The sequence below is a fragment of the Heloderma suspectum genome, chromosome 5, assembly GCF_057233095.1.
Source record: "Heloderma suspectum isolate Gila_16-S chromosome 5, 16-S_ref, whole genome shotgun sequence".
Taxonomy (NCBI): Eukaryota; Metazoa; Chordata; class Lepidosauria; order Squamata; family Helodermatidae; genus Heloderma; species Heloderma suspectum.
In genome coordinates this window covers 34,190,796-34,215,333 of record NC_139462.1, presented here as the reverse complement: position 1 = coordinate 34,215,333, position 24,538 = coordinate 34,190,796, and the positions used below count along the sequence as shown (strand labels likewise).

At 40.4% G+C, this 24,538-nt stretch overlaps 1 protein-coding gene across 6 annotated transcripts in view; it reads right to left on the bottom strand.

Moving 5' to 3' along the window:
* NFKB1 (nuclear factor kappa B subunit 1) overlaps window positions 1-24,538 on the bottom strand; it is a 101,294-nt gene that overhangs the window by 54,301 nt on the left and 22,455 nt on the right. For 5 of the 6 annotated variants that reach the window (XM_084855723.1, XM_084855727.1, XM_084855724.1 and 2 more), the window contains exons 2-5: window positions 18,573-18,625; window positions 14,607-14,691; window positions 10,259-10,299; window positions 3,308-3,406 (exon numbers count right to left, since the gene is read on the bottom strand). In XM_084855723.1, coding sequence (XP_084711849.1) covers window positions 3,308-3,406; window positions 10,259-10,299; window positions 14,607-14,691; window positions 18,573-18,625 — 278 coding nt within the window. Of the gene's footprint in view, window positions 1-3,307; window positions 3,407-10,258; window positions 10,300-14,606; window positions 14,692-18,572; window positions 18,626-19,619; window positions 19,690-24,538 lie in introns of those variants that run through there. The other variant, XM_084855726.1, reaches the window with a different exon arrangement.

Here is a 24,538-nt window from a genome sequence, read left to right as displayed (position 1 = left end):
GGGTGTCGTCATCATACTGGTGACATCTTGCCCCAAATCTCCTGATGACCGCTCCTAACGGCTTCATATTAAATAACACTGGGGACAGAATGGTGCCCTGTGGTACACCACAGTTCAGCTGCCATGAGGCTGAGTTACAATGCTATTCTCTGGAACTGACTCAGAGGCGGTCCAGGGGGATACTGTGATCAACAATATCAAAAGCCGCTGATAGATCAAGACGCAGTAAGGGGGTGATGCAAAGTGGTTTTCACTTTAGACTTGGTATGTGAGCCCTTAAACCTAACTTAGAATAGCATGTCTATTTACAGGAGGGGACAGGGTCTTAAAAAGGCCAGATTGATATTTGTGTCAGGAGTTCCAAGAGGCATTTTTTAATTTGACCACAGTGAAAGAGGTTCTACGTTTTGGAACAGGCTGCTACTGCTGCTTTCAGAGCAGCATTGCCTGCTTGTGCCAGTTCACTCACTACATGCTCAGACTATAGATATCTATAAATAAACAGACCTTGCAACACACCGTAAGTCTCCATAATTTTCTCCACCAAAGGAAACTGACCCTGTAAACCAGGGGTGGGGAACATGTGGCCCTCCAGATGTTGTTGGACTGCAATGTCTATCAGCCCTAGCCAGCATAGCCAATGGTGGGAATTGCAGTCCAGCAACATCTGGAGTGCCACACATTCCTCACCCCTGCTGTAAACCTAACTCTGGAACTTCACAGCCCTATGCAGCTATTATGTAAATCCAAGAGCTGAAAGTGTGGTAGAGGCAGAGAAGCGCATGCAAGCGTCACCCCCAATGTCCCTACGTGTCCAGCTCCTCTAAAGACCATCACGCATTTAGCGATAAGCACGATTTGCGATCGGTGGGAGTTTTGTAAGTGCATTCCACCAAACATGCTTACAAACCCCATTTGGAACTTGACATTAAAAGCATGAAGGTATTTAGAGCAGCCCACATTCCCAGGGATCCTGGGGGTGGGGTTGGTATGCACCCTCCCCCCATCCCTGCCCCACTACATAGTTTTTTTGATTGATTGACTGCATTTATATCCCGCCTTTTTTCCTCTTGCAAGGAACCCAAGGCGGCTTACATTATCCTCCTCCTCTCCATTTTATCCTCACAACAACCCTATGAGGTAGGTTGGGCTAAGAGTCTGTGACTGGTCCAAAGTCACCCAGTGAGCTTCCATGGCTGAGTGGGGACTAGAACCCGGATCTCCCGGCTCCCAGTCCAACACTCTAGCCACTACACCACACTGGCTATTGTTAGTTTTAGCCCTTGCATGTGCAGGTGATCATCTGCATAGGGCTAACACTGCTTGGGGTTCTAGGCAGTGGTGTAGCGGTAAATTCTGGAGCTCAGCACGACAGTGCATATACACACAAAGAGCAGCAGTCCACAATGGAATACCCACTTTATCAGGATCCACATGACTGCAATCCTGTGTATTGTTAGCTGAGTATAAGCTCCATTGAACTCAGTGGTGCTGACTTCTGACTTCATAGGTTCAGCTTGGAAAACACCTGTGAGCTTTAACAAAAGTTATTTAGCCAGCTGAAATGCAACCTTTAGCTTTTAATTAGAAATGTAAACAATCTTGCAAAGAAATATTACCATTTAAACTGCTAGCATAAATCAGGAACCCAGCTGAAGAAAAGGAAACACGAATCCAGCCTCTGCTTATTTTCCTTATTTTCTATGCTAATGTGTCCCAAACAATAATAAAACTGAAAGCCCCATTATCACCTCATTCACTTGCCAGAGCATAAGAACATAAGAGGAGCCCTGCTGGATCAGACCAAAGGTCCTGCTAGTCCAGCATTTTGTTCACACAGTGGACAACCAGCTGCCTGTGAGAAACCCACAAGTAGAACATGAGTGCAATAGTCACTTCCTGCTCATATTCCCCAGCAATTGGTGTACATAGACATACTGCCTGGAGCTGGGGCAGATGAAATTGCAGCTTGTGCTCTGAAAAACGTCCCAGAACTATGCTCCCTCATGTTCCCCCTCCATTACACCACTGGATGTGGGAAGCACAAAATTCTACTTGATACTGTAAAAGTACAAACTAAACACTAAAAAAAATTGCAATGTATATCTTTGGCTTTGTATATTCTGATCCAAATGGGATCCACTAGGTTTCTGACCCATATAAATAAAAAATTGCAGCCATGCACAAAAAATACTCCCTTTTACCTGAATTTTGAATTAGCTAAATGCTTTGAACATCTTTGGACCTTTAACATAAGCAAATATGATACCACAGTACAATTTTCATTTTACTAATCAAAATAAAGTCCCAGTACAATTCTTAAGGAATGCTAAAGTTTTTCTCCTTAGCCATAAAATATTCCATAAATACATTCTGCAAGAATCCTTTACACAAGTAGAATATATTAACTAGATAAGGAATAAAATCAGACCAATTGTTTGTTTAACTGTTTAAGTGTATAATTGACATATTAAATGTTCTTTTGCTATTTCAGCCATTCTTGCATTGCTTTGGTTGCCAAGTTTCTAGACAGGACTTCTCTCTTCCTATTGCAGCCCCCATCAGTGCTAAACACACTCAATAAAACAAGCAGCACACACAGTTCCAGAATTCCAAGTATCATCCTTACCTTGGCTGCATTCTCAAAAATGGTAAGCTAGGATTCTGGGGAATCCTGGCTTATCATGAACAAGCAGCATACTGGTGCATGCAGCATGTTCACTCCTGCTTTGCTCCTCTCCACTAGCGTGAACGTTAAACCAACATCAAACCAACCAGAAGGTGTTCATTTAACGTGGCATCTGAACCAAGCTTGTCATTCCCAGACAAGCCAGGTTTCATAAACCAAGAACAAACTCCGGTTTGTGATCCTGATTTGCAAAAGGGAGCAACAAGCAAATCCTTCCTGGTTTGTTTAGCAGTTGTGCTAATGGGAAGGAGTAAAATAAGAATAATGGGCTGTGTGTACCAGCATGCAACTGGGTCACAATAAGCCAGGATACTCCAGAATCCTGTCTTATTGTTCTATGCAAACACGGCCTTTTGGTCTCAAGAAGTTCCCAGTGATAGTGGGTAATGGATTATTACTTGTTTGGCAGATTTTTCCCATTCTCCAATCTTGAAACAACTAGGGACTTAATCCAAGTGAGTCACTTCTCTCTATAGAAGATTATATTGAATTAAGTGAAATCACTCCCAATAGACTTAAGTTGTCCCTCTGGGCAGGCACCCGTCCTCTCATATTCTGTAAGGTGTCATAATCATAATCATGTTATACATGTACATGGCAAATAAATTATGAACTTACTTTAACTTGGGGATATGATTTTTTGTTCTTTTCGCTAGAAGCTCCAGGAAGTCCACCGTGTGATGGTCCTTCGCAAACATAGCGGAAACGAAACCCCCTCTACAGGAGATTAGTTTTAAAAGGATTAATAAACAATCTTTTAAACGGAATACTAGTCTTTTTTCCAATAAATTGGACAAATAAAAGAGAATTAATTTCATTTCTCTTCTTCAGTTTTCTCTTCCGTTATACGACCCCCTCTTATACATTGCCTTAACACTAATGATATTTTAAATCTTATTTTAAATATTATACAGCTATATTATTATTATTAAAAATATTTCTTGGCCACCTTTCAGGGCAGAAGCCATCCCAAGGCAGTGTACAACAGTAAAACACATAAACCCAATACAATATTAAGAGTGATAAAAACACAATAAAAACACAAACACAGTAAGAACACATTATAAACAGAAATAAAAACCAACAACAAAAACAGCAACAAGAGCAACCATATCAGGAGAAGGCCAGAGTAAAATAATACTGTTTTCAAGGCCTTTTTAAAAGCCTGCATTGATGGAACATGGCGGACCCCTGATGACAACTTATTCCAGAAGTGTGGGGCCATTGCACAGAAGACCCTCTCAACTGTGGTCACCCATCTAACTGCTCTCACAGGTGGGCAAATGAGAAAGGCCTCTCTTGCTGATATATTTTTAATGGTAGCAGAACACAGGTGAAGCTGAAATGCTTTCTCGTATGTTGTACGTAAATTATTTTATCAATTTCCATAAAATCCATTTAAAGGGAGATTAAAGTATCCTGGAATTCTTTGTATACAGTTGAGAGGTAAATGCCATGATAAATAACCCCTGAATATTCCCCCAAAATATTTTGTCCCATAGTTACCGTCATGCTCCCAAAATATTAGGAGTAAAGTTTAAACACCAACTACATTCAGATTGCAAAAGGTTCCTTTATAGTATTTCTTTCCGATGTTGTGAATTTAGAACAGAGTCATAGCCATGCAGATTTCAGACAATGAGATACTCAAAATCAGTTGCCTTATTGGTCCATCTTACATTGGTAAATGTTTGCAAAGTTATACATAACTGGCTATAATTACAAAGTTCTGTATAACCATAAAATTGCTACTACAATAAAGGCGCAATCCTATGAATATTTCGACAAAAAATCTTATAACCCCCAGCATCCCCCAGCCAACCATGCTGGGAGCTAAAACTTTTGTTCTGTCAAAACATGCATAGGATTGGACCCTAAAAGACATAACATTATCTACTCTGACATTCTCAGATGTCAAATATTTAGAATCAGCTGACAGAGGAAATGCCAGCTTTTGTAATTAATGGAGAACTCAACGCATAGATAAGTGGAGTTAAGTATAGGTAATGTATAGATAAAATGAGAGTGACATCATTTTAATACTGGAATAATGCAGCAAGGAATTCATCTATTCATGTTTTATACAACTCTTAGCTGACGGTAATATTGAACCCATTAATAAATCCAGCATTTCAGAAAAAAGGTTATCACTTTTTTTCTTCAGTACTAATTTTCTAGTATATGTTCATTGAAAAGGTAAAGATACGCTGTGCTTCAAGCTTATAAGCGTAAACTTGGAAGGTATCAGAGACAATAGATAAATATTTCTGGACTGTAAGAATTTTATATGAGGAAAAACAGCAAAATCTTAAACTCTCCAAATCAAATTCTAGCATCTGGCAACTATACTTATGGCATTATTTTAAGAAGTATAATGTTAAGTGAAAGTTAAAGGAATTATGAACTCTTTAAACAGTTCCTTTTTATGTTATTCTGTTTTTCCTGTAAGATGGGACAGGGATTGGAATGAGGGTACAAGGGTCATAAATCTGCAGGAATTCCTTAAGTATTGTAAGTAACTTATGCTGGATACGGATGCGACCATCAGCCTATTGTGATGTGTACATTTTAAAAGGAGATATACAAATAGTCCTGGTTCAGACATCATGATAAGTCAGCGTTCCAGTGCACAGGAATCAAGCAGCATGTGGGTGCACTCTGCATGATCACTCCTGCTTGGCTCCTCCTGCAAGTGAGAGCAGCTAAACAAACCACAGATCTTCCATCTGTGGTTTGTTTATTGTGATGTATAAACTGGAACCATTGGCTTTTCTTCCCAAACAAGCCAGAGTCCTAAGCCAACAAGAAACTATGGCATAGTACTCTGGCTTGTTTTGAGAGAGACAAGCCAGACTTTCTGGTTCGGACATCATGATAAACAAACCCCAGATGGAGGATCTGAGCTTTGCTCAGCTGCTCCCATTTCCAATGGCAAGCAAGCTACTTGTAAAAGATAAGCCAGTATTCTCCATAATTCTGGCTTATCAATGTGTCCAAACTGGGCCATAGGATCCTTTATAGGATGTCTTACAGAAGTTTGTGATACTTACTGCTTTACACTAGTTCATACTGATCAGGTACACTTCACATGTTATAAGTCTCCTTCCCAGAAGGCATAACCATAGAATCATAGAATAGTAGGGTTGGAAGGGGCCTACAAGACCATCGAGTCCAACCCCCCCCCCCCCGCTCAATGCAAGAAGCCAAGTCAGAGCATCCCCGATAGATGGCTACCCAGCCTCATCTTGAATGCCTCCAGTGTGGCAGAGCCCAATACCTCCCTACGTAATTGGTTCCATTGTCGTATTGCTCTAACAGGAAGTTTTTCCTGATGTTCACTCAGAAACTGGCTTCCTGTAACTTGAGCCCAATATTCCATGTCCTGCATTCTGGGATGATCGAGAAGAGATCATGGCCTTCCTCTGTGACAACCTTTCAAGTACTTGAAGAACACTATCCTTCTTCAGATGACTGGAGTCCTCCTCCAGTCATCTGGCACTTCACCCGTCCTCCATGATTGCTCAAAGATAATAGACAGTGGCTCTGAGAGTTCTTCTGCCAGTTCCTTTATTTCTCTAGGGTGAAATAATTATCTGGCCCTGGAGATTTGAACTCATTCAAAGTAACTAGGTGTTCCTTGACCATATGCCTATGGATCTCAAGCTGCAATCCTGCCCTTTCAGCCTGTACTTTGCCAGGGGGGTCATTGACCCTCTTTGGGGAGAAGACTGAGCCAAAGTAGGAACTGAGCACTTCTGCCTTTTCTTTGTCATCTGTTATCATTTTGCCATCCTTATTTAATAACTGAACCACCATTTCTTTCCTCTGTCTTTTATGCACATAGCTGAAGAAAGCTTTTTTGTTGCTTTTAGCATCCCTCACTAACCTCAGCTCATTCTCAGATTTAGCCTTCCTGACGCCATCCCTGCAATTCTGTGCTACCTGCCTGTACTCTTCCTTTGTTGCTTGGCCTTCTTTCCACTTCCTATATGTGTCCTTTACGTCTCCCTTCCCCGTAGGATTCAGTTTAAAGCCCTCCTGATAAAGTTCTTCATGCTATGGCCAAACACATTCTTCCCAGCCTTTGTGAGGTGCAACCCGTCCCTTGCCAACAGTCACAGGAAGTATAGCCCATGGTCCCAGAATCCAAATCTCTCTCGTCGGCACCACCTTTGTAGCCAGTCATTCACCCGGAGTATTTTTCTTTCCCTTTCTATCCCTCTTCTAACTCCTGGAAGGATGAGAAAACTATCTGGGCCCCAAAGTTCTTGAGTTTCCTTCCCAAAGCTTCAAAGTTTCATATTCATGCAGTGTTGTTTGTTTGTTTTTGCTTTATGTATATGTGGCTAACTACAACTTCCCAATATGGAAGCAAAACATAAACTAAAAATGTATGTGTTATCTTCAGACATGACTACTTTCATGCTGAAACTCATTTTGTTCATCTAAAATTGATGTAATGGAGTTTCAATTATTTTTATGCTGGATATTAGCTACCCTAAGAGCTATTGGGTTGTCTGGCAAGATATTCCTTTTAGAATAAATTGTTTCCTATACAGCAGTGTCTTTCATGTAACATGTGAAGACATCTGGGATGAAAAATGACAATGGTTTCCTGTCCCACTACATAAATAAGCACTTATTACTACGGTTGTAAATGTTCACTTTGCTTATTTTGCATACAGTTCAGTTCAATTATCACAGATTGAATTCATGACATTTTGCCCAAATGGTTATTCCCCTGCATTCTACACCTGTGTGTATTTATGCCTGGCAACTGAGAATGTGATAAAGTGAACTGTAGTCCATGGAAGCTTATGCCATAATAAATGTGTTGATCTTTATGGGGGTTTTTGGAGTTTTTGTTTTTGCTGCAACTAACATGGCCGCCCCTAACTTGGCAGGGTGAGTTACTTTCTCTCAGCTTAATATCCCCCTTAACCTCATTGTAATGCTACAAGGCAAGGCTATATTGTACCCTACTCTAAATCCTTGGTAAGATAAATGCAAGATTTCAAAATAATAAATAACCAGACTACAAGGTTACAACATATAGGCTCTTGACCTTGAATTCATATAATTTACAATGCACAGCTAGCCATCCTACTCATATGAAAGCTCTCAAAATGAGTAATCAACCTCAAAGCATAGGCGCCAACTATTCTGTCCAAATCTTTTTCCGCTTTAACATTACAACAGATGTTTGACTTTCACTCAAAATTTGCTGCAAATATTTCAGCATTCTAAGGAGTGGAAGCCATAATTTATGAATCCAAGCTGAAGGACTGGTATAGCCCTTGAGATCCAATTTCATATTGAGACTATGACGGAGGGCCTACCTGGGGTATAGTTGCCTTCATTTGTTCCCTTGGTGATATATTTGTTCAAGCAGTGCCTGCCTTACTTATAGCTGAATCATGCCATCCTGCATCACTGGTGTTTGTGTCAGCTTACATGAGGCCAAAGGAGACATACCCATAGCGAGTGTAGCTCATCTTACAGGAACTTACCCCCAAGCTACTAGAGTTGCCTTGCATGTTGTAAGTTCGCCACAGTTGTAAAGAAAGGGTGAATAGAGGCTCCTATTTCTTTACCCTTGAAACTGAATCCCTCCTCAGCCACAAGGTTGCATCACTGTGGTTCAGACATGATTAGGGGGAGAGACCAGAGCTCAGCACATACTTTGCATGCATATGATTCCAGGTTGATTCCCAGACATCTCCACTTAAAATGAGCAGGCAGCAAACGATAAAGACGTTTGCCTGAAACCCTGGGTATCCACTGACAGAACAGACAATACTGGGCTAGATAAACTAATGAGCTGGGTTCACACAACACGACAAACCAGAGTATGGGTTGAGCATGGATTGAATATGGATTGTCGTTCAATTGTGGGTTCTCAGTGAATCATGGGTTGTTGTGTTGTGTGAACCCAGCAACAGTAACAAACTGGTTTGTTAACCATGAACAATCCACAGTTCACAACTAAACAACAAAACATGGGTTTTCTTTGTAGATTGTTCGTGGCTAACAAACCATGGTGTGTTAGTGAGGCTGGATTCACACAACACAACAACCCACAATTCAACGACAAGCCATACTCAACCCACACGCAACCCGTACTCTGTCTGGTCATGTTGTGTGAACTCAGCCATAGTCTTACTTGGTATAAGGCAGTTTCCTGTGTTCCAAGTTACTCAAGTGTTTAAAAATGACCAACTATGTTTTGACATTGTACAAACAAGTGGTCAGGAGCCGTGGACTTGTGAAGTCCCTCCTCCCTCATACACAAAGACTTCGTGCCACTAATCCTGGTCTGAGACAAACTATGGTTTGTGGCTGCCTGGCAAACCAAGATCAAAGCCAACAATCCAATCCTGGTTTGCAGGGCAAGCCCAAAACATACTTTGCCAGATTTACTAGAGTTGGAAAAACTATAATTTGTCTCAAAACCAAATTAAAGATAAGGAATTGGGGTGCAGGAACTGCCATGAGAACTTTGCTATAGGATTGGATATAAATAGAGATAGATTTTATTACTGGGAGATGGAACATGCAACCCTGAGGCTTCTGACTACATGTTCACATCATGGGGATGGGGGTTGGACTCAATCGTCTTATAGGCCCCTTTCAACCCTACTATTCTATGATTCTGTGATCATGCCAGCGGTTTGACATTATATCTCAACAACCATTTTTCCATAAAAATGGGAATTATTGCAACCTATTCTCAAAGGTTACTACTCAGGTAAGCAAAAATAAATATTTCCACATGAAAACACTGTATGAATTATTGAAAAACATGATCCAGGAGGCTAATCAATGCTGAAACAAAATGAAAGGAAAGAAAGCCGGTCCTGGATCTTTAGGGAGTCTCAACTTGCCTCAGTTTCAACATAAGGATTGTTTCTGCATTTTCTTTGTAGACTGTTATACTCTCCCTTGGAGAAACATGCATTTGTACGGTAGAGGTGCCACATAAATGTGGCCTCCCTTACTTGTTTACATACAGCTGCTTGTCAAAAACAAACCATGTTTATATATTGGGAATCTGCGACAATTTCTATTCTGTAATATATTTAGGCTCCTGCCAGGATGCTAAGAAAACAAAACATTTCAATAAAAGCTATATTAAATCACCAGTAATGAGCCAGACTTCATATGAAACAAGATCACACTGGTCTCGCTTGCATGTTGCAACAACCCACAGTTAAGAAACTATGGGTTGTTGAAAATGCAATGGGAGCAAGTGAGTGTACTGGTTCCTGGCTGCTCACCCACTCCAGCTGCAACCGCACAGAGCTAAACAACACAGGTTAAACCATGGGTTCCAACTCAGGGTTGACTCTCCCCTAACAACCCAGAGTTCTGGGTTCGACATCACAATAAACAATCCATAGATGAAGCATCCCTGGGTTCTCTATCTCAGTGGGAGCAGGTGGGTTTCGACCTGTGATCCAGGTCAATGTGTTATTCAACACTACATTTAGCATTACAGCAAAACTGAGATCTTGTTATGCTAATTTAAACGCCTTTCATTGTTTAAAAAATGCAATGGCCTTCTCTTACCTGCTTAGGCTGTTCAACAATTTGAAGGTATGGCCCATCAGCTAGTTCAAAAGAAAAGGAAAAAAGGAAGAAAATAAAAGTTGAAAGTGTTACAGTTTGTAAGAACATTGCGTTTACAAAGCAAAAATTTTGCATGTGATGCTTTAAGTAACTGGGGACATATACTGTATTTGACCTCAATTGGTTAAACCTTTTCGTCATCCTGATATGACCTTGGCCCTGCTCAGCAAACATATACAATTTTTAACAGGCCCCACATGAGAATAGTCATGTATGTATTGTCTTTAACAATAAAAACCGTGAGTCTCTGCCAAAATTATCAAAAAGTTAGCAATATTTATTCATCCATTTATTTATTTATTTGTTTGTTTGTTGTTGTTGTTGTGTCGTTAAGTCGTGTCTGACTCTTCGTGACCCCATGGACCATAGCACACCAGGCCCTCCTCTCCTCCGCTCTCTCCCAGAGTGTGCTCAAGTTCATATTCATTGCTTCGGTGATGCTATCTAGTATTTATTTATATCCCTCCTTTTTTCCTCTTTAAGGAACACAAGGCGGCATACATAATCCTCCTCCTCTCCATTTTTGCCTCAGAGCAACAACCCTGTGAGGTAGGTTGGATTGAGAGTCTGTGACTGGCCCAAAATCACCCAGTGAGCTTCCATGGCCAAGTGAGGACTAGAACTCAGATCTCCCGGCTCCCAGTCCAGCACTCTAGCCACTACACCACACTGGCTCTGTATATAAGAGAATCACTTCTAGGAAAGGTATGGTTAAGATACTAATTATTTTTTCCATTTACTAGTTGCCCAACAACAGTTCTCTGGCTGACATACAAGATAAAAAACAAATAAAAATCACAATTTCAATAGAATGAACTCTTTTCAAATGAGTCCCTCCAAAATCACTATAAAACAAAACAGATCATATCAAAGCAAAGATCAAGAGATCAAAATCACAGCAATAATCAATAATAGAGAGCCAAAGGAATAAATTTCACATAACTGAAACAAGCATGCTAAAACAACCTCATAATGTAGAGATTAAAAATTTAACCATTTAAATTTAAAGAGTTTTAAAGGCCCGGCACCAAAAAGACATTAAGGTGGATGCCAGGCAGGCTTATCTGAGGAGAGCATTCTATGTGGTGGGCCCGCCGCTGAAAATATATTTTTGTTCAGGTGGGCCTTTTGGTCAAGAGTAGGTTGAGCTTTTCTGATGCTGCTCACTTTTAATATTCATTATGTTTTATTTTTATTTATTTAATATTGTTAAATATTTAGACTTGCTTTCTGGTACTTTGCTTACTTTCTTGAGCTTTAAGGAAAATGGCTTAAAATATGGGCAGAATACAGAGGGCCACATACAGTTCTCCACTGGTAAATGGTGGCTTTTCAGCCACCATCTCACACTGTAGCCCCGTGTCCCATAAAAAGTGGCCCTTAAAGATCAGCAGATCCCCTAGAATGACTGTCGCAAGAAAAGAAAATCAGGAACCCTCCCATGAATGCACAGAAGTAATATATGTGTACACGTGGGCCTCTCTGACCTTGATAAATAAATAAAATAAAGCAACTAAACAGCTAATGCTCAAAGCAACCTTAGGTTTTTGAGGAGCTACACACATTACACAGAGTGAGGAACAGTACATAACATGCAAAGTGGTAGTCAATCAATCAATCAATGATGCGTATGGAGTTCACACATCTCATAGCTGGGAAAAAGAGGTGTCTTTCCCATTCCACAGGTTACATAAGAAGCACAATAAAAGGGAGTATAAGTCATTCACATCGTCTCTCCCTGTTTGTAATGTCCAGTTCCCATCTAAGTCATCTATGGTGTTTAATTTGGGAAAATAAAATGCAGCTTAATAGGACTATTCCAACAACAACAACGACAACAACAACAACACAACAACAGAAAAAAAACTTTTAATCGTTGAAAACTTGCAAGAAGCAGGGCATTTTGTCAGAAAGTCCCCAAACTTCCCAAGCATTTCACATCTATATATACAAAAGAAGAATTAACTGTATAGCACTAATCCTTCTTATGTTAGCACGTTCCTTGACAACACAGCATTCAGTTGTCAAAACTTGAGCTATCTGGCATTTTCCAATTCAATATGGAAAAAGGGTCTTGTGTCGTTCAGAGCTATTAAGAACGTACAGTGTGTTGGCACACACAACTTTTTACGTTACTACAAAACCAGACTTGAAGAAGCTGCCTTTGCTGAAGTTTCCGCTCTCTAGACAGCTTTTGTATTGACTCTGGCCTTTGACTCTTTGTATTGAGTCTGGGGAGCCCGAGAACCAACGCAAATTTTGTTGCATAAAATAGAATCAGCGCATATGCGATCTAGACACATCTTACATACAGATTTTGAGATTACAATATTTAAGCACTATGGTTGCCATCATTGACATGTATTGTATTTTCACACATCATGACATCTGTCCCAAATTGGCTCTGTGACAGAGACTTTCAGAAGTAAAAGAAATTAAACTACTGACTAAAAGCTATACAGATTTATACACAGGGAACATTTTTCCTGTGCCTAATGCATCCTGCTCCTAACTTATGCTGGAAGGTTGACCACTGGAATCCACACTGTGTTCCTATGGATCCAAGACCGCCCCCCCCCCATATATGCTACCTTTAATACATACTAGCAGCTATGTCAGAGCTTTTTACTTAAAAGAATAGAACCATAGTGGGGATTGGTGAGGAATTTAGCTCCCCCAACACACACACAGGGGTCCTGATCTGGATCAGGGCCCCACACTGACTTGTTAGTAAGAAAAGAAGTGCTGACATACCTGCATGTTATGTTTTTAAGGTAACATGTAGTTTGACCCGGACAGATGCCCATTTATGTGTCAGTGAGAAAAAGAGTTCCAGAATGAATCTTTCATTTTCTCCACTTAAGGAGATATTAAACACGACTGGTAGAGGTTTCCATGGTTTGACATCTGACAGGAAATACATAATTCACCAATATGGAAACAGATTTAAATGATAAAGGAAACTAAGCTTGCTGTAGACCACATTACCTCTCCAGTAGATAAATGCTGTCCGAGAAATGTAAATCGTAAGTAGAACGGAATCTTTTTGTTTTTCCACCGCTTTGGAGGTGACCATGATTTTGGTGTGACAGACAATATATAAAGCATGTCCACTGATGCGAAGTGGACAGAGAAAGAGAGAATTAAGGATCAAGGGAGATTTAGCCATGGCAAGAATTATCTCCCAGCCTTGGCCCCCATATATAACATGAGAATAATGGTTACTTTGTGGTGAAGGACATCGCCACAAAGACAGTAAGGTGCTTTGTGAAGTTAAGATTGCTGTACACACAGGATATTTTAGTAATAGTGGGTCAACAAGAAATCTGGGTATGGAAATCACTATCGTGTACTATACAATATAATCAAAGAATTGGGATAAGCAGGAGACATAAATGGAGCTTTATGTAGATAGTTCCCTGTTGTAAAAACACATACCACATTCTTTGATGAGCTTCCACTGGGCTTTAAAAACCTGGCTGTTCAGGTGGGCATTTGGGGTGGGTTAGGGTTTTTTAGTTGTTTTGTTTTTGTTGTTTTGTTCAGTTGATTATGTAAATTTGTTATTAGTATTGTACACCGCCTAGAGTGGCCCGGTAGCCAGCCAGTTGGGCGGCAAACAAACAAATACCTATAGAACTTAACACCCTTTATTTCAGAACGCAAATACAGGGGTTTCATTGGTTCAGCAATCTTAAACACACAGTACATTTTCAGAAATGAGGAAGGAACCAGATTAAAATCCCTACAGTGATGTGTACTTGAACTGTACACCCCATTACTGACTGTTATACACGAATAGTAATGATAATCATAATCCTGAAACTCCTTTATTTATTTATCTAGCTATCTAAAGCATTTTCACTCCACTCTTCAGCCAAAGAGGCTCTCAGGATGGCTTACATAAAATCAACAATGAAACAAGACAGTCCATGCCCCAGGCTTACAATCTAAAGACACAACACAAAAAGTAAGGGAGAGAAATGGGGGGAAAGCAAACTCAGGTGCTGGTTCTTTAAGTTACAGGTGTTCTTAAAGTTAAGAGATGTTTTAGTTGATCAGGTTAAAGAACAAATATTTCAAATATTTTAACCAGCAAGATTTTTGGCACAAGAAAATGGTCATGGAAGATTAAGAAGCTTTCAAGTCAGTTTCTTTGATTTTTAAAAACATTTAAGCACAGTAATGATAATCCATAACTGTTTTAGACAAAAATAAGCCTCTCAGTGTGAGACTTTTTCAAACCACCACCAATAAACCATCCCGATCAAGCAGCAATAACTCTTACCTGTGCGATGTGGTAGATCAGATGTAAGCATGTTTGTGTTATTGAACAACTGCATGCCCATGGGGAAGTGGTCCACTGCAAACACCTGCATTGAGAATGTTTGCACTTCTTAATAAAACAAGATAGTTCAGGCTCTAGCAAGATTTAGAGACACAGAGACTGCTTTAAAAAAAAAAAATACACGCACTACTTTTACAGACTCATGCTTCTTGCCTAAATGTTGTCCTGCACAGCTACCCAGTGCCATTTCGCTGCCCAATACCATTCAGGCATTCACAGGACCTGGGTTGAATTAATGTATTATTTAAAAGAATACCAGTAAATGTATACAAAAGTGTGTTGTTGTAGAGTCACAGGCACTGGACACAAGGGTGCAGAACCTCAGGTCCGACCCACTTGGGGTCCCAATCCAGCCCTCTGGAGTTCCTCAGATGGCCACACCCCTTCTTTAAGCCCCACCCTTTCCGCCTTTCCCCCCAACCACTGATCATTTGGTGGTTTCCTGGTTTTTTGTGCAGTTCTTTTCCCATTCTAAAAGACTGAAAGGCCTCTTCTAAGGCATAATTGCTGGCAGTAAGAGCTTTACACTAAAAGATACTGATATTTTGGCTCTGAATGTTTTGCCCCTGCCCACCACTGGATTGCAGCCCCTGAGAGCTTCTCCCAAATGTTATTTGGCCCTCGAGGTGGAAGAGGTTCAATACCGCTGCACTACAAGGTAGCCTAATATCAGTTACAGGGCTTTTCCACTACCAAACATGCAAGGGGAAAAAAGAGCTCCATCTGCAACAGCCAACAATGAGAACCCTAAATGCACCAGGATTACAGGAGGCTCAGGATTACAGTCATCGAATCATAGAATAGTAGGGTTGGAAGGGGCCTATAAGCCCATTGAGTCCAACCCCCTGCTCAATCCAAGTCAAAGCATCCCTGACAAGTGGCTGTCCAGCTTCATCTTGAATGCCTCCAGTGTGGCAGAGCCCAATACCACCCTACGTAATTGGTTCCATTGCCGTATTGCTCTAACAGTCAGGAAGTTTTTCTTGATGTTCAGCTGGAATCTGGCTTCCTGTAACTTGAGCCCATTATGCTGTGCCCTGCGTTCTGGGATGATGGAGAAGAGATCCTGGCCTTCCTCTCTATGACAACCTTTCAAGTACTTGAAGAGCACTATCCTATCTCCCCTCAGTCTTCTCTTCTCAAGGCTAAACATGTCCAGTTCTTTCAGTCTGTCCTCATAGGACTTTGTTTCCAGTCCCCTGATCATCTTCGTTGCCCTCCTCTGAACCCTCTCCAGTTTGTCTGCCTCCTTCTTAAAGTGTGCTGCCCAGAACTGGACAAAGTACTCCAGATGGGGCCTAACCAGTGCTGAGTAGAGGGGAACTACTACTTCATGGGATTTGGAAGCTATACTTCTATTAATGCAGACCAAAATAGCATTTGCCCTTTTTGCAGCCACATCCCATTGTTGGCTCATATTCAGCTTGTGATCGACAACAGTTCCAAGATCCTTCTCGCTTGTAGTATTGTTGAGCCATTTATCGCCCTTCTTGTAACTGTGCATTTGGTTTCTTTTTCCTAGGTGCAGAACTTGGCATTTATCCCTATTAAATTTCATTCTGTTGTTTTCTGCCCAGCACACCAGCCTATCTAGATCACTTTGAATTTTGTTTCTGTCTTCCAGAGTATTAGCTATCAGTGATTGAAGTCTTGCATCCTGTATATATATATATATATATATATATATATATATGCTTGAGCTCATAGGCGTCAATGGTCAAGCATGCAGTACCTTAGCTAGTCCCAGGATTGCAGTCCATGGGAGAAATGCAACAGGCATTGATACTGTTCAACTGCATTGTTCCATAATGTGGAACTGCTACATATTATGCAGTATTACATTCATACATACATACAACTGCAATAGTTGATACTTGGAAACGCCTCCCAGATTACCGGCATAACCTATTCCTTCAAATAACTCTTAGAACCCACCTTTTTAAAGATGTATTTGTCATAACCCCCTAGTTCCCATAATCTACTGTAACTAAGCCTAAGTAAGTGTTAGTGAAATGATCTCACATTCTCCCCCTGTTTAGCCTGCCTCCAGTTTCCCTTCCTTCCTCTGTTGCTTCACCATGTCAGATTTTATACTGTAAACTCCTTGGGGCAGGGACCTATCCTTTTGAACTTAACAAGCCATGCACATGTCTTGTTAAATTATGTGAGGATTTGCACAGAAGACTCAAGAAAGCTCCAATAAGTGACTAAAGATCATGCAGTCCTAATGTTTAGAGGACTGCAGGCCCAACTTGGCCAGGAAATGAAAACAAAAAACAAAACAATCCCCCCTTTTTTCAACATCATTGGGTATGCTTCACAATTTACAGTGGGTGGGTGGTATGTATTTGGAAAAATTGCCTTTCACTAATTTGACCACGATATAATATAAAGAGCTCAGTGAGTGTCAAGAACTTGCAACTCCCACTCATTAATGAGCAAACGAAGCAACATCTAAACCATAGTTATGACTCATACAGGAAGCACTAACCTAAAAATGCAATACCAAGTAAACGTTTTTATAATGTATTTCAAAAAGCTTACTTTGCACTTTCTTAAAAATATGGATATAAATATATTATTATTTCTGGCCAAAATCTAATTTCCTATCTACTTCTAGCACTTCCTCATCCAAAGTTGCAGATATCAATGAAAAAAGACCTTGGAACACAGGATCAGAAGGATTCTTCTTTGAACAAAATATATAAAATTATTTAAGAGGTGTTTTCGTTTTTTGTCTTAGATAAATATTAACATAGAAATTCTTAAAAACAAAGCAAGACACTTACAGCAATAGCAGATTTGGCCCAGTTTGCCTGTAATGACAACCCATGGGTTGTTTAAACCATGGGTTATCAGGGCCACAAGTGAGGGAATGAGAACACTGACTACTGTGTGTTTGCCACTTCCGTTTTTAATCAGCTTTAATCAACAACCCAGGAACCCCAATCAGTGTTCTGCTTGGGAAGAAGGAAAGGGAAATATGGCGAAATGGGGAACTGTTCTCTTTATTAAAGTTCTGCCAATTGTATTTATTGCTGGGTTTAGCTGTATGAATGGTAGAACCTCATTGTGATTGGCCCTTTTTCCTGGATTGGGATTGGTCAATGGGATTCTGAGGGGAGTTGGATTGAAAGCTGAGAGAGAAAGGAGTTTGATAACATTGTGTGCGCTGGTTTTATTATTTTCCTTGGCTTTGGAAGATCGTGAACTCTTACTATTACTTCATAAGAAAATAAAAACAATGTTATTTATCCCATGTAGCTTAGTGAAGGTATGGAGCTGACCGTTTATATGGCAGGAACATAGTTGCCCTAGTATTCTTGAGGGTACCAGGTACCGGAAGAGAAACACATCAAGTGGTGGCAGCGGACTGGTAATACCAACATCACACTTCCACAGGGTGAAACGTCAAGTCTAGGTTGTTTAAACCTACAACAACTCAGAATTCCAGGTTCAGACATCACATCAAACAACCCAGGAATGGGTGTTCCTGGGTTGTTGATTAAAGCTGATTGACAGCAGAAGCAACAAGCATGTGGGTGGCAGTGTGCACACTTTCTCCCTTGTTCGCAGCCCTGCCAATTCATGGGTTAATCAACCCATGAATTGGTGTAATGTGAGAACCAGGTCTTACTCTGCCCTTAAATAACAGAGATTCAACAGCAGGAGCTAAAGAGCTCCCAGCCATTAAGTAACTGGCGCACAGCAAGATGCAACATTGTGCAGTTCTGCTATGGCTTCATTCATCATGTCCTCTAGTTGAATTAATCATGTATTTTTTTTAAAAAAAACTTTTTTGTAGCTCATATAATGTCCACTACTTTTGTAAGTAGCTAATACAACTTCACATGATACTTTACACACATTTTTATCATGTTACTATCACTGGGTACACATACTCACCGGATGATCTGTGACTCCCAAGAGATATGGACTATTATCTGCCATTCTGAGAGCTGAAACAATTAAGCAAATACTGTAAGTCAATGCATCATTATAAAAACACATGTATCAATAAAACTGTCAGTACAGGAAATAAAAATTAAATTTTCTAGGAAAAATAATCCAACTATATGGAAATTGTTTTTCAGATTTCTCAAATGCTCTTTTGAGCTTCATCATCTGTAAAGTCTAATAAAAGACAGTCTCTGCATATAAATCCTTCATTGTTATTCAACTGATGGCTGGCTTGAATTTGGTTTTGTACATTTTTGGAAAGTGGCAGCAAAGACATTTTAATGAATCGGTTCAGAGCTGATTCCCACAATCAGAAACTTGGATGTCAACCTCATGATGACTGCGGAAACTTTATTTATGAAATGTATTATTTGCCGTTCTGTTTAAAAAGGACAGAAGGCAATTGGCTTTTTTTTTTTTTCTTTAATGGTGGGCTACTTGCTTGTCTTTAGAAAAGTGGGCCGACTATGGGGCAAAAATGCTGCAGTTGTGAAGAAACAATCAGAAGAGACCCATCCCCCCTTGCTGCAAAGTAAGCAATAATCCTGACCATAGCAACCCAGGACACAATCCCCAAGAAAAGCTTTCCTGCATAAGACCCAGAGAGTAAGAGCAGGGAAACAGTACAGTACAGTGATGCTCTTGCATAACTCCCATGTCTTTGTAACAGAGCAAACATGCTACAACATTCAATCTGCAATTTGCACAAGAGAATGTCCTAATGGATTATGTCCCAAGTCTGTAACTCATTGGTATCATCATATGAGTCAGATGTAATTTTGAATGATTCAGCTATGAGCAACAGATGAATGCAAAATGTTGTCTGTATTGAGACAAGAGGGAAAAAACCTGCCCCCAAATGGAGGCAATCTAAGAGTTCTAGAAAGCAATAACTTGCCACAGGTCATGTTGCAAAATCAATACAGACTGGAATGTATAGCAGCACCACACAGGTTAACATTGCAAACTTTAGAATTTACATGAGGAATTCACCTGTTTTTGACCAGGTAAATTACTTGGTTTAGTTTTCCAAATAAGCTTATCATTTAGAAGAACAAGGAAGCTGAAAAGAAACAATATGAGTTAGATTACAGATATGATTTTCTAGAAGAATGATTGCAGGTTAGTTTCTTAATGTCACCTGGGACATCATACCAAATAAAAAATATGTAACAAGTGAAAACATTACAGCTAAAGCAAACATTACAGGTACAAGCAATCCAGTCAAGACTGAGGTGCTGTTAGTGGGTGGTTCTTCTGACCAGATGGTGTTCATCCTGTCCTGTACTCCCCCTGAAGGTTTGTAGATTGGGAGGTTCTCCTGGAGCCATCTCTGTCACTTGAGGCTCAGGTGGCCTCAGTGGCATGAAATGCCTTCGGCCAGTTTCAGCTGGTAGCCCAGCTATGCCCCTATCTGGACAGGGATAACCTGGCTTCAGTAGTCTATATCCTGGTAACCTCCAAGTTAGATTACTGCAATGCACTCTACATGGGTCTGCCCTTGTTCAGAAGCTGCAGTTTGTGCAAAATGAGGCAGCCAGATTAAAAACAGGGACCAGAAGGTCCGCACATATAACACCAATTCTGGTATGCTTGCAATAGCTGCTTGTATGTTTGAGTCTGATTCAAGGTGCTGGTTTTAACCTATAAAGCTTCACTTGGCTCAGGACCGCAATACCTGACGGAGAGCCTCTCCCAACGAGAACCTACCCAAACACTATGATCAACATCAGAGGCTTTCCTTCAAGTGTCTCTTCCAAGAGAAGCTCAGCAAGTGGCAACAAGGGAGAGGACCCTCTCAATCATGGCCCCCAATTATGGAATGCTTTCCCCACTGATGTCTGCCTGGCACCAACACTGTCATCTTTTCAGTGCCAGGTTAAGGCTGTCCTCTACTCCTAGGCATTTGATGGCATATGATGGGGCATTTATGACAGTTGTTTCTATCAGGTCCAGTATCTTATTGTAAATGTTTTAGCTGTTTAAATTGTTTTAAATTTTGTATGTTAGAGAGTTTATATTATGTTTATATGATCTTGTATTATAATGGGTATTTTTTTGTGAACCGCCAAGAGAGCTTCAGCTATTGGGAAGTATAGAAATGAAATTAATATTAATATTAATAATAAAGAGCAAAGTGTTTTTCAGTCTTTAGTTCTACTTTTTGTCCTAAATTTAATTTTAGATGCAACCTACACCACATATACACTAGAGTAGTTAAGTTAGCAGATTAACAGTACAACCCTATATGCTGTATTGCAGCCTTAAGAAGAAACTATCAGGAAGCTTCACACACACACAGTTACCTGTAGGCTACTTCTTTCACATACGTATGTAAAGTGAGTTGCCCCCCCCAAATCAAAAGCAAGTTTGTTGTGTGACACCAAGTGTGTGTAAAAAAACAACAACAACCCTCATCTCTAGTTTGCAAAACAGTAAGGGCATATACAAAGTCATCCAATGTGTAGGAGTCAGTGGTTTTAAATCAGATGATAACTTTAAGATGGTTTACTGTAAATGGAAAGCAACAGAACTAAGCACACACAGAGAGAGAGCATTCATTGTCCTGCAAAAATGTCTGGAAGTGACTGCATAAATCGGTTCGGAACAATGAATCACCAAAAACCGTTTATATGACTTGCAGCCCAATCTTAGCTATCTTTACTCAGATGCAATTTCAGTGAGAGTTACTTAAATAAGCCCTATTCAAATTTACTGATAGTAGGCTTTTGCACATGTAATGCTAAACTATGGTTTAGCACTAGGTGCACAAGCCAGAACAAGCCTGAGGAAAGTCTCAGGCTCACATGCTCCCCAATCTTACTCCCACGCGGTAGGGATAAAGGCAATGTTTAGTTCCACTTCCTCCCTAATCTTGGCTTATTGTTATGTACAATCCAGATATCATGGTTCATCATAAAGTGGTTAGTTTCAAAACAAGCCAACTTCAAACCATGTGTTATGAAGCTGGCTTGTTTAACCAACTGTGCTTCTGAAAGTGGTGGGATGCACAGCAAGGCCTCAGATGTTTAACATAGTGGGTGGACTGGTTCATATGGGAGGCCATGGTCCTTCAAATAGCCTGGCCCCAAACTGTTTAGGGTTTTATAGATAAGAACCTACACTTTGAATTGTGCCCAAAAACCAAATGGACAGATGAAACAAAAACTAGGGTGATATGATCAGCAATGGGGCAGGAGTCCACAGGATCACTTCTGGGATCTGCCAGTCAGCTAGGACCAGAGTCATTGCAAAGCAGTTATGAGGTACTACTTCCAGAAATCACATTAGAAAAATTAGTTTCCTTAAGTATATTACTTGGAAGCAAGAAACCAGAGCAGAATCCTTCCAGGTAAATGCTATTTTGACAAGCATGTCATTTTCTTTTTAATGTAAAAATGTTAAGGATGCCAAGATATTTTTGAAAGTACGGAAAGTAAAATATGAATAAATATTAGTAACGATAAATGACATCCAAGAGCCATCTTCAGCTTAATTGTAGCTGCAGGGTAATAACAGAGAAATATTTTGCAACTCAGGATAAAGCCTTAGTCAAAAGTGAAATGCATCTTCTGGGGGAAACTGACCTTATGCTATAGAAGTGTGAATCTGAAATACAAAGGCAGCCAGCTCTTTTAAGAGGAACTATTAAGTTTCATGCAAGGCTAGAAACAGACAGATTTCTAAGGAGGAATGAGTGTATGTTTTTCAGCTGAGGGTCAAACTCTATTACACTCCCCCTCCCTCACTTCACTCTTCAACTGATACATGTACAGTACATCCTGTGAAACATGCTTCACGTGGGCCATCCAATTGTTTATTCCCCCCACCAGCACCATGTTTGGCCACACTAATAAGTGGGAGCAGTGTTTATTTAAACATTTTATGAACTTTAGTTCATAAAACTTTATTTAGTTTTAATGCTGAAATTAACTTTGATAAGGGAGGGAAAGTTGATTCACGATTGACGCAAAGGCTAGCCAGTTAGCACCATGTAAATCCAGTTTCTGTTCTGAACTCAAAGAACAGTTTGTTCAAGCCAAGTCCCCAAAAGAAGGCTGCACGTGTGTCGGTATGGCTTTGCTGGGTGCTAAACGGATTTCAGGTGCATTCTGTGCAGCTGGAACAAAGAAGTAACTATGTCGGTCCCCCATTTTAAAAAAATTACATAGAAAATCTAGTAGTTACTTAAATCCATTATAGGCAGTATTTGAATAGCCCCACTCACATTTTTACACCTCTGTTCTGCCTATCTTTTTCTCTCTCTCCTACCCACTCCATCATTGAGCGTACCCATTCCCTCCCAGTCATTGTAATACAATTTCCTTTGCTGGAATGAGTGGCAGTGCACGAGGAACTTAGGGTTACATCCAACATCACGCTAGCAGAAGTCTGTTAGAGCAACAGGACTACCCCCCTTGTCTCCATTCCTCTACCGTCTTCTGAGCCACCCACAAATCTGTTCTGGAAGTTTTCCCAGCCCTGTGGAGCAGATTGAGGGCACCGAGGAACAGGGGGCTGTTGGGGAACTGCCCCCCTCCCAGGCTGACATAAGCAGTTCCATTAGTGGACTGCCACCATTGGGAATAACTGAAGGTTTTTACTGTGCAATCACCCTGCCTCATTCACAGAATTCTACTGGGGTCCAGCTGATGTCTTACATGTGTAATCCTCCTGCGTTTACCCATCATTTCTTCTATCTTTTTTCCAAATCTGCTGAGGAAGAAGACAGAATAACTACATAATGTGTTTTGATTGATAGCACTAGGAGCCATCTGCCTGGAAACATCCTTTGTTTCCTCCCCCTTTAAGGTCAGAAGATGAAGCAACATGATTGTGCCACGTTGCCTTATTTTTGGCCATGCCCAGTAGTTGCTTGAGATTATGGATGCTTCCAGATGGAGGGCTCCTAGCATCACCAATTAGAAGGCACTGTGCAGCTCTTCCATCTTTCTCACTTTAGCAGATTTTCTCTAGTAAGGAAAAAGACAAAAGAAGCAGTGCAAAAACACAGGAGAGTCATGAATGGGAGACAATGACATCCAGACACCCTGCAAAATTCTGTGAACATGGGTGATTGCATAATAAAAGCCTAATCTGGAAGCACTCCGAATGCCTCAAGCTAGAAAGTAATACCACAGTGCTCTCACGGCAGCCTTTGCCATGGTCTGGGGATCAGCCAGAAAAAGCAACCACAGCAGCATTTTATGGGGTGATAATGATCACTGTATAGCCAAGAGGAAGGAAGGAGGTGCAGTTACATACCTAACATCCAGGAGCAATTGCTATTCACCTCAAGTGAGCAGCTAATTGCAATCCTATTTAACACACACATACACTTTCCAGAAGTCCAAGGTATCTTACAAAATGCCATAAATTCAATGTAAACCAACATTACGATCTAAAGCATAATCTAAATATTTTTAAAACATTATATATGATTGTTCAAAAACTACTTTGTACATATACCATGTCCCCTCCTCAACATATCACATTTTAAAATAGGGGCACATGCATATTTGTGACACCTAATTTCATGCCAAGAGTCAAGATGCATCTGTGCCCCGTTCACACATTAGTCAGGACTGAAGGGGCTGAAAACTGAAGAAACATATTGTTTACAAAAATACTTTTTTAAAGGCATCCCCACCATCTCCCCAAAATAAGGAGAAAATAGGCCAATGTTTTATCAGGAAAAAGGGGCTAGAAAAGAGGGACTGCGTCTTAATAAATGAGTTCAGTTGGAGCATATGAAATACAACACCTTATGACTGCAGTAAAACATTTCATTTCAGCAGTCTCCACCAACATCGTGCCCTCCAGAAGTGTTGGAATACAACTACCATAATCCACAATTAACATGGCTGTGCTGGGTGGTGACAGATTTGGTCCAAAACATCACGGGAGTGTGT